Here is a 10329-nt window from a genome sequence, read left to right as displayed (position 1 = left end):
AATTAGACTGAAAAATATAGAGTGGAGTATAACCATAGAGTAATAATATAGTGTAACATATACACATTGAAATTTCTCAAAAAACTAGTGTTAACATTTTTTTCATTAAGGAAAAACCAAAAAAGAGGGGGAAATACTTTACTACACTTTGACCATAGTAAAGTTCTAGGTTGCTATGTTAGAGTGAAGTTTGTGAATCGCAATTAACAGGTATCTGAAAAATATTTTCATTATGTTGTTGATATATGGGTAACTACGGCGACAAGTTATTATAGACAGACAAGCAACCCCAATTGCATCTGTCCCAATACTAAAAAAGCAATTTTAAACATATTAATGATGTTTAATACATAAATATATTTATACAGATACACATCAAAGCGTTTAATTGAGAGTGATTTTAACACTTTCAGTTTAATAAACCCCTATCCTACTGTACTGACTTTTTTAATAAGTTCTAATTATAACACCTATAATTTTAAGTATAAGGTAGCAAAGCAACTTGAATAAAATTTCAAGGTTAAGACTGTAATTGAATTATCGCAGTGTATTATATGAAAACATGGTTTTGTTCATGTTTCACATTTCAGTTTTGTCATAAAACATTGATGCTGCCATTCTTCTTTGACTTTTGTCCATTCGTTATATTCTATTTGTCCATCGTGGTCCAATAATATAATTGTATGTGTTCTAAAATTGAAAACTTCACATTAATTTATTGTACTCTATTAAACATAGGTAGAACATATACAATTACCTAGTTCCATACTTTAAAAAAGGTATCTCTACAAATATTGAACTATATTGTTTATGGACATCTGTATCCAAATGTCGAGGTGCTGTTTTTGCTAACTCTTCATCTGGTAAATGACTGGAAATATTAAATTAAAAGTACTTGTTATGTAAAAGCTAATAAGTAGTACATTTTTTATCTTACTGTTTGTCCCACTTTAGTAGTCCTAGCAACTCTTGAATAAGTTTGTCCTTACAACTGTTATGTCCATATTTTCTAACAATATCATTAAATCGTTTTTCTCCTTGGGCTACTTTTTGATAATTGCCATTCCCAAAACCTTTAACGCCATTTGGTATATGTTCTATTTCAGGATTATTGGGAAAGCTTATGTTAGTCAATAAAGATGTTTCTATCAACGAATGGCTACTCACACAAATACATTCATTTTAAAGATACATGAAATTATTGTAGCCGATTTTAAAATTAAATAAGTTTCTAACCTAATGCGCATCATGATTAGTTTAAAACCATTATATACTCCTTGTAACAACTGGCTGTATTCTGAAGCATCAGAACTACACTTTAGAAAATTTTCAACTAACTGACCTCTAGATTGTACATTTGGCTGATTTGACAGTTGAAATATATTTAAAAGTGTAGAGAACTTGCCTTTAACATCGAGCGCTAGCCAGGTACCGCCCTTACTTGATGAATTTAAGTCTCGCCCTGCATACATAATAATGTGTAATAATCAATAACAAGCGGATCATTTTCATAAAACTTCATTCAATTAATAACCAAAGAGATTACCTCCAATTATATCGCATGCTTCTTCCCAATAATTAGCTGATAATGTTGGTCTATCATAAAACTCATCTCGATTAGAAGCTATGATAAGTCGATAACCTCCATCCTTATGTTGAATACTACTTATGAAGACAATACACATTGTGTAAAAAAATACTACAATTGTAATATTTCTATAGTTAAAACAATATACAGTAACTTTAATATAATTTATATTTATATAAAATAAAAGATCACAACAATTAAACCATTTATTTCGGTAGATTCTTAAGATAAATTAAAGAATAATATTCTTAGTGTACGTCTTGTAAATGGAGACACTTAACTCTTATATGTATTATGTAACACTACAATAGATTATTTAACTTATGATACTATATTATCTATGTATATATATGTTCGTAAAAGAATGAAACAAAATTAGATGAAAACAAAACAAAAAGTAACGACTCAGTTAAATCATAATTAATATAATATAACATTTTATTTAATCAAATAATAAAAATTAAAATAGAAAATTATTTTGACATAATTAATGCACTTTCCGAACACTCTTTTATAGGATTTTTTTTTTACCATCTTGACTTCAGATTCGTAGTCGAGTAAAAAATACTACAAGATGGTAAAAAAAAGGGTATTCGGTTATATACATTTGTTCCAAACTATATAACTTCCAAATTCAGACACTATAGTAACATAATTTAATGGTAAATGAAATTAAAAATACTATACTTATGTTTTTGGTTAATTGACATGCATGGTCTATTATTAGTCTTTATTTACTTAAAATAAGAAGCAATAGGCAGATATTTACGATTAACGTGTACCAATAATATTGTAACGTTTTAACTAAAAATGTTTGATCACTGATCAAATCAAAATAAATAATATTATAGTATAATGTATATTTTACTGATATTTATGTTGTATACTGGCCCTGGTCACTGCTGGACCAGTGTTACCAACGCTAACATTGCTAACAATACGTTTATAAAAAAGCCCTCAAAACTTCATATCATTTTAATTATAATCATTAATATAGTGTGTATTTTTCTATGTTAGAAATTCCTTCATTTAACTCTACCCTTAAAATGCGACATTAGCACGTTACACACGACACAACACAAATAGGGCTTAATCATCCTAAAGGTTGTGTTTTCATCAAACCAATGACTTCCATTTACTTTTTATCCCTATTATTCAACATTTCGACGTCCCAACAGGCAATAACACTTTTGAAGTACATATTTACTGATTTCAGCTATCCAATTACTTAACGACTTCAAAGCACATCAACTAATTCAATGGAGGTAAGATCCTACTCACATTTTTTAAACATTCCACTTATTTAAAATCGGTAGAAACTTCATACTTTGTGTCATTTGTAAATTATCATTATTGAAAATGAAAAATGCAGTCAACCAATTTATAACATTAAAAAAATTTATTTTGACTTACTTAGGAATAGTAATGTCAAAAAAACTCGTACTATGTTAAAACTATTGCTTTTTTTTTGTAATATGTGTATAATATATAATCTACAGAGTGTACTAAAAAAAAATGACATAATTGCATTTCATACAATTTTTATAGTTTACTAATTCTTATAAACCGTATAGTTTTAATACATTTTTTAAATATATTATATTATTTTCTTCACTAGCAAGCTAAATAAATTTAAAGGAGATATACGTATTACAATAAATAAATATGCTCCACTAATGTAAACTTATTTACGAATTTTATATAATTTTTATTTTTATAATAATTGAATAATAATAATTAATGTAAAAAATAATAATAATAACAAATCAAACAAAAACTACAGTACAAAAATATGTTTATAGTCTAATAATTAATAACTTATGTTAAAAATGGAAGAATATAGTCAATCTCAGTTGCACTGAAAAACTGTCTGTGGGGAACTGTACTTCGCAATACATATTTTTTTTTCTTTTTGTATTTTCTCATTACAAAAGAACTTGTAAGAGGAAAAATTAAAAACAATGTGTTTGTGCGATCACGTAATATGTAAAAATATATATTAAGAGAGATCAAACACAAGATTTAAAAAAAAAAACGAATTTCTTATTGAAATACTATAATAAATGCTAGATTACTAGCATGAACATTTTAAATCATTTGCAAGTCAAAAATATCTATCTAATCCAACTATTCCACTTAATGTAATAAACAAGAAATTTACTTTTCTAAATTGAATTATTTTTAAAAAGTTAGTAAAATAGCCGCTAATTTTAAAACATCCCCTAACAATACAGTTTAATAATGTTAGACTATTAGGTCAAAATTCAAAATCTTAATATTTATTTCAAATATTTATTCAGTATGTTAGTATAGCTTGGATACTCCATCAGATACTCCAACTAAACAGTACTGCTCAAAAATCAAACCAAATAAAATGTCATAATTAATAAACTTTAAAAACCTTAATTACTGGGATATATTATTCATATATATATGAGACACATACATATTATCCTACACATCATATATATTATACTCAAACAGTAAGTTAAGTGTATTTTGTTTGGGTCAAGTTTAGAGTTGAACTATTGGTGGCCGGTTCCATATTGACAAGTTTTCGAAATGTGCCGGTACCGTCAATAAAGCATCATCCGCAGAACGATTCACAGAGCAATTCTACAATATATCATAAAAGGTTTTTTTAACTCAAAAATCATAACAGAACAAATGTAAGAGCTTAACTCACCTTAGGCTGCTTTCTATATGTATCCACACATTCTATATTCAACTTAATCACCTCCATCTTGCTTTTATAGCCAGACAAAGTCAACTTGATAATAGTATGTAATGGCACGTTAATGTAGGGCAATTCTTCTGTAAATTCCAATTATAGAATAAAATATAGGTATCTGTTATATGTGTATATTTATTATAAATACTTTAAAAGTTTTAACATACCATGTTTCTTATTCAGAAAATAGCCAAGTAAACACCTCAAAACAGCTTGGTGACTAATAATCAGCAAGTTATCTGTGTCACCTTCAAGTTCTAATAAAACTGGTTTCAATCGAGCCATTATATCTACATAGGATTCTCCCCACGGGTAACGATATTGTAACTTATCTTGATCACGCCAAGCAAACTCTTGTGGAAATTTTTCTTGCATTTCTTCATAGCTTAATCCCTCACAAACACCCTAAAACGGATGATCAAATATTAGATTATTATTTATTCTCATACATGGTAAATACACCAAGAATAATTTACAAAAATAAAAACTTACAGCATACAACTCGTTAAGGGCCGGCACGGCTTCTATCGGAGCTTTGATGCCTTGGGCAGTCTGTTGTGTACGCTTTAATTCACTGGTCCACACACGCAAGCTACTCAAACGCTCTTCATTGTTAAAGTATCGCGCCAGTGCTGCTGCATATGTACGACCACGAACTGACAAATCAGCGTCACCACCAATACGACCCAATACGTTATTTTCACTTTCACCGTGCTAATCATAAAAAGTCCAATAAGTCTAGTTGTTACTATACTAATCATAGTAACAATACCAACTTACTCTAGAGAAGTAGAACGTTTTTGACCATGGTTTGAAATTTGAAACAAACACTAGTACTTCACTTTGCAATGGAGAATTTAAGCGGTATGTTGTTAGCATTTCACCTATAAAAATAAATATCATGATTAATAATTATTTTTTACTACATCGATAATAAATAAAATAGTGTATTTTAAAAAAGTTTTATTGTTATCATACCTGCATTCAAGTATTTAATGTAACTGTAGCCATCTGTTTTAGGTTTCATAGGTTCGTGCTGTTCCATATAATGTTCAATCTTATGATGGAAGTCATCAAGGGCTTTTTCGGCAGACATATAACGATAATCCTTGCTGAATTGCAATACTTCTTTCACATTGTGCTCAATAAGCATTTCGTCGTCACATACACACTCGATGAATAGCACTTTGAAACCCATAACTTTGGAAAAATGATCGTATACTGTTTGGCGACGTGCTTGTGTTATATGAGTACCATCCAAAATCTAAATGAATTGTTAATAGACTATTAATCATATTTAACTTGATTTTACTTGGGCAACTTACAGCAACATCTCCACCTTCCTGCAACCATTTGGTAGCATCGTCTTGTGCTTCTTGGGCACTTAACTGACGAATCTCAGCTGCTTCACTATTTTCTTTGCGGAACAAATCATGACTACTGTATGACTCAATATGTTTACGTCTGTAGGAGCTCACACAAAATACTATATAAAAAAAAAATAAGCAACAGAAGTTTATTAATATTATTTATAAATGATTATTTTATGTTTTGCCTATTTTAAATTCTTAATTTTGTTGTTAAAGTAACAATTGTACTCTATTAATAAAGCATGGTAGATTAAGTAATAATATTAATAATATATTATATTTATATTACGTATATTTATTTATATTATGTAGATTTAAGTTACTTGAATAAAAATTAAACTAATAATAATGATATGAATGAAATAATTATAATTCTATAGATTTTATTTTCTAACATACCTTTAGCTTTATGATTAGTCCAATTAAGATATTGTTGAATCTTATATGCAAGAACAGTCTTGCCTCGAGCAGGTAAACCAACCATTGTTACAACCAAGGGCACAAAATTTTGGCCAACTGCAAACAAATACATAATAATTTTTATTAACTCAACATTTTTTTGGAGTAGTATTAGAAATAGATAAGTAAAACCACATATTAATATGCAAACACCAACATTTAATAATATAATAATAAGTACAACACGTAACAACATCAAACTAGGTATTCTTAATAAATATTGGCATTTGTTCAAAACATCACGAAATTATTTCAAAATAGATTTATTTGGCTAGTTAAAGAGATTATTTAACTGACCATCATCACATAAATTAGTCTTGTAAACAATCTATTCGTTTTTTTTAAATTAAATATTTTAAGGTGTATTTTTTTATTAAAAAGCTACATTTAGACTTTTATAAGAATTAATAATAAACAAATTAAAAGAAACATTCATATCAATGAAAATATAGTTATAATAATAGGAATTATTATAACATACAACTACATTGTCATAGCTACATTTAGTGTAAACTGAAAAAGTATAATAGATTTCATATTTAAGTAGGTTATATATTATGAACAGTACCGATACTAAATAGTTCTTCATTAATACACAACCATATTATATTAAACACAAGTAGGTAGCCCACAGGCAGTGCTGTGTTAATGAATATGGCAACTGGGGCAAATTTCAAAATTCCGCCCTTTACTACCCTTACGTTTTTTTAAATTTATATAATAAATTTAAATACAAATTGATAATACAAGTATTACAAATTTACTTTTTTTTTAGCTTTTTGTGATGTACACTAGGGTGGTCCTTAAAAAGTCGATTTTCGAATTTTAACCTCAACGTCCCCTAAAAAGTTTCTAAATACAATGAAAATAGGATCCAAAAAAAAATTTTAATTTTAACCCGTGCCCCAAAAGGGTTGAAGTTTAAATGGAATTTAACATAGGATTTCAACACTTGTGTACTAATCAATCAATGCATAACTTTTTCTCTATTCCTTAGTTTGAGCTGAAGTTTTGACGGTTTTATAGCTTGAAGTCTTCTGAACACGATCACTATACCGAAAAGTTCATATCTGTCAAAATTGCTGTCAGAAAAGGAAAATTTAACAATAAATTGTGGTTTTTGGGTAAATTTTAGCTAAGAGAAAACACAAATAGATGGGATTATTTTGCGTTTTATATTAAAGAATATAATTTAGACTTAAAAATCTAGAAAATGTCCCGATCACCGGGTAATCCCCAGAGAATATGGTGGGGGCGGCAGATGACGTTATGTGATGATAACAGTACTGTCAATTATATTCGTTTTTCTAGGATTGTGATTTAAACTTATTACAACACTGTTAACTTTATTTTGAACATCGCGTTATTGACCTAGTTTAGTCTATTAATTTTTGTACTATGTTACCAAACATTATGATACTTGAACTCAAATATTATGTTTGTGGGCCAAGCGACATCCCTCAGGTACATTAAGTACAATGTTATCAAAAAAAGGTACCAAAAAACGCCTATATTTTGTTAAATTTTCCTTTTCTGGCAGCAATTTTGACAGGTATAAACTTTTGGGTATGGTGATTGTGTCCAGAAGACTTCAAGCTATAAAACCATTAAAACTTCAGCTCAAACTAAGGAATAGGAAAAAAGTTATGCATTGATTTTTGCACAAGTATCGAAATCCTATGTTAAATCTCCCCGCTATTGTTGTATCGTGTTACTGAAATAGTTAGATGTAAAGCTATTTCAACATTTGGAAAAGTTTAATGCCTAAAAATGTTTATGTGTTATTATACATATTTTACAATAGTTACTAAGTTTTTTTAAAACTACTATAAGTAAACTACACCCTTTTTTTTTGCATTCAAATATTGCCACCTCTAAAAATGTTTTGACTGGGCAAGATTGCCTCCCTCTAATACGACACTGCCCACGGCCACAATCATCAAGTATGAACCAGGGGCGGATAGGCCCACCGGGACACTGGGATTTTCCCGGTGAGCCGCTACTTATATTGACGAAGATGGGCCGATGAAAACTATTGTTATTGACGATATTGTACAATGTACATACATACAAATATAATAGTTAATAAATACAATAATACTAAAATCTACAATTATAAATAATTGTCAATTAAGTGATCTGTTGGAATATTTTTTCGAAAACAAATTTGATAATTCGATTTCAAAGTGCGCTACTGGTATAGTGGTATAATAAAATAATATAATAATACCACTATATAGTGATATAGTAAAATCATAATTTAAATTTTTACTTCACACAAAAAAAAAAAAAAAGAGGTTTTGTTGGATCTTGCGGGCCTTTAGATTCTATTTTTTCCGGGCTGGTCAGATCATGCCTATCCACCCCTGGTATTAACTATAAATTATAAGCGTTATTATTATTGTAAACTATAGGCACTGCATTTAACAAGAAACAAGTAGTTAAGAATTTTAATCAGTATACCTTAAAATTTAAAAGTTTACATTAAAAATTAGGCATCATACCAAGGCTTAAGTATTTCTTTTGAGAAAAATAATCACCTTGAGATATTACAAGCGGCATCAAGTCCTTCTTGCCAATCAAGTCATCGTCCTCAGATTCCGACTGCGATTGACGTTGCCAATCCTTTTTGGTTGGTCGCATCAAGTTAGTTGGTGCCATTGTCTTATTTATTTAAGCCCAAACCGAAATTTGACGCACGCCAAATGCTATACTATACTACTAGTGGCGTGGCAGACTAGAGCACAGTGGAGATGTCAAGTTCTGAGAAGTGATCTGAAGATGTGTGATAGATCAGACTCTGCAGGTCTGGACGCATACCACCAATTGGTCTTCTTCTCACTACGTAGTCCACCTTGTTGGCCAGTGTGATGATGCAACGGAAATTTGTCGCGTCCACTTTGACCACCGTGGGAAAAAATAATCAAGAAACTCTTGGAGTTTCTATTGTAAGCTGAGAAAAAAACCCACAAGAACGACTCCGGCGTTACGCGACTATGTGACTTTACAAACTACGATTTGTATGCCTAACCCAGTAATAGATAGTTGAGCAGTGTGAAAAGCAATCAAAATTTCAGCCTTTCAGTTGGAAAACTCGTGCGATAAGATTGACGTCGACAGATTTCAGACGGCAACAGAAGTACAAATGCATAATAATTGATTACACGAATGGGTCGCAAACAGTAACAACAGCGTGATGAGTTAAGGTTATAAATAAAGTAGTCTTTCGAGTGCTGTACAGGGCTCGCTCGATACGGACGAAACAACACTAACACTACACTCGCGTTCGTGGGGAAACGGCAATATTAAAATACTGATGATTGCAATGCTGACGACGGCGAAAAAAAAACACTAACGGTAGGTAATTGAAAAAAAAAAATAACTACAGAATCGGTGATATTTATCTCGCACGCGCTTACACAACGGCAGTAGCTCACACGGACACGGGCACGGACCTACACTCAAACGAAAACAACAATGCGTCGTACGACAGAAATCGATGAGCCGACCGGGTACGCTGCGGAGTGCGGACGAACGTACGGCTCGTTATAAATACGACGGGTTGCGGGCGGCGGCTGAAAGGTCGTTGCTTGTATATAAGACGACATGGAAGTAGAGGTGGTAGGTAATACTTTTTATTGGGAAGGGGCGGGAGAGCAGAACGTGTGCGCGCCAGCTCTGACGGTGTGCGTACGACGCTTGCGTATTACCAGCAAAATGTAAAAAAATAACACATATGTTTTGTGTTATTGTGTCCGCGTTTCTGCCCGGGGCGATAGGCTATCGGACGGCGGCCCGACCACGGGTCCGATTTCGTTTTCCATTTCCACCAGCTCTCTGCTCAAAACACCGACAACCCCCCGTGTGTACATCAACCCACGGCGGGAACATATTTTCGATGTCAAGGCCAAAGGGAATTGCGCGTCACGAGTGCCCTCGCTGTCCGTCGCGCCAATATAATTTTATACAATATTAATAATTCACATTCCGCGAACGGTGTAGTGCTGTTGTTACTTGTTGTCCATATATCCAATACCTACCCTTATGGGGAGGGGGGGGGGGTAATCACCTCCCAGCAAGTGGAATACCGGCTATTGATAAAAAAAAAATAATAATAATCGTATGGCGTATTTGACCGGGAGGGCTATAGCTAACTTATGCCAGTTCGGTCGCCTGAGGAC

General features: G+C 31.4%; 2 protein-coding genes across 8 annotated transcripts; both read right to left on the bottom strand.

Moving 5' to 3' along the window:
• Positions 1 to 322: 322 nt before the first annotated feature.
• LOC126835944 (transport and Golgi organization protein 2 homolog) lies at positions 323 to 2439 on the bottom strand. 6 transcript variants are annotated; one of them, XM_050568841.1, is made up of 6 exons: positions 2276 to 2439; positions 1547 to 1662; positions 1237 to 1462; positions 938 to 1159; positions 758 to 871; positions 323 to 690 (listed from the first exon to the last, which is right to left on the bottom strand). In XM_050568841.1, the coding sequence occupies exons 1-6, from the start codon at positions 2296 to 2298 to the stop codon at positions 573 to 575; spliced, it is 819 nt and encodes a 272-aa protein (XP_050424798.1). In that variant the 5' UTR covers positions 2299 to 2439; the 3' UTR covers positions 323 to 572. The 6 variants fall into 6 exon arrangements, with proteins under 6 accessions (XP_050424798.1, XP_050424795.1, XP_050424796.1 ...); XM_050568838.1 differs by having other exon boundaries at positions 1547 to 1716; positions 2276 to 2438; XM_050568839.1 differs by having other exon boundaries at positions 1547 to 1699; positions 2276 to 2438.
• Positions 2440 to 3267: 828 nt separating this feature from the next.
• Positions 3268 to 9691, bottom strand: LOC126835943 (6-phosphofructo-2-kinase/fructose-2,6-bisphosphatase-like). 2 transcript variants are annotated; one of them, XR_007685261.1, is made up of 10 exons: positions 8689 to 9691; positions 6089 to 6205; positions 5645 to 5805; positions 5298 to 5583; positions 5100 to 5203; positions 4812 to 5033; positions 4487 to 4724; positions 4275 to 4402; positions 4035 to 4204; positions 3268 to 3937 (listed from the first exon to the last, which is right to left on the bottom strand). XR_007685261.1 is itself a non-coding variant. In XM_050568837.1 (9 exons), exons 1-9 carry the CDS (start codon positions 8807 to 8809, stop codon positions 4103 to 4105), a joined length of 1479 nt encoding a protein of 492 aa, XP_050424794.1. In that variant the 5' UTR covers positions 8810 to 9691; the 3' UTR covers positions 3268 to 4102. The 2 variants fall into 2 exon arrangements, 1 of the variants encoding a protein (XP_050424794.1); XM_050568837.1 differs by having other exon boundaries at positions 3268 to 4204.
• Positions 9692 to 10329: the final 638 nt, after the last annotated feature.

The sequence above is a fragment of the Adelges cooleyi genome, unplaced genomic scaffold (genome assembly GCF_023614345.1).
Source record: "Adelges cooleyi isolate 19-005CV unplaced genomic scaffold, UGA_ACOO_1.1 ACOO_flye_CR_arks_rails_tigmint_CR_PRNA_23, whole genome shotgun sequence".
NCBI classification, from domain to species: Eukaryota; Metazoa; Arthropoda; class Insecta; order Hemiptera; family Adelgidae; genus Adelges; species Adelges cooleyi.
Note: the sequence above shows the minus strand (reverse complement) of the source record. Positions and strands in the feature narration are given on the sequence as shown.

What these genes read in the sequence shown, in the direction of transcription:
- LOC126835944 (XM_050568838.1), bottom strand. Translation starts at nt 2,298, where the DNA reads ATGTCAATTAACCAAAAACATAA. An exon ending in AGCATGCGATATAATTGGAG is followed by an intron (nt 1,463 to 1,546) that starts GTAATCTCTTTG and finishes TTATGTATGCAG; the next exon opens with GGCGAGACTTAAATTCATCA. An exon ending in CTAATCATGATGCGCATTAG is followed by an intron (nt 1,160 to 1,236) that starts GTTAGAAACTTA and finishes TTGTGTGAGTAG; the next exon opens with CCATTCGTTGATAGAAACAT.
- LOC126835943 (XM_050568837.1), bottom strand. Translation starts at nt 8,809, where the DNA reads ATGGCACCAACTAACTTGATGCGACCAACCAAAAAGGATTGGCAACGT. An exon ending in GACTAATCATAAAGCTAAAG is followed by an intron (nt 5,806 to 6,088) that starts GTATGTTAGAAA and finishes TTTTTTATATAG; the next exon opens with TATTTTGTGTGAGCTCCTAC. An exon ending in AGGAAGGTGGAGATGTTGCT is followed by an intron (nt 5,584 to 5,644) that starts GTAAGTTGCCCA and finishes CAATTCATTTAG; the next exon opens with ATTTTGGATGGTACTCATAT.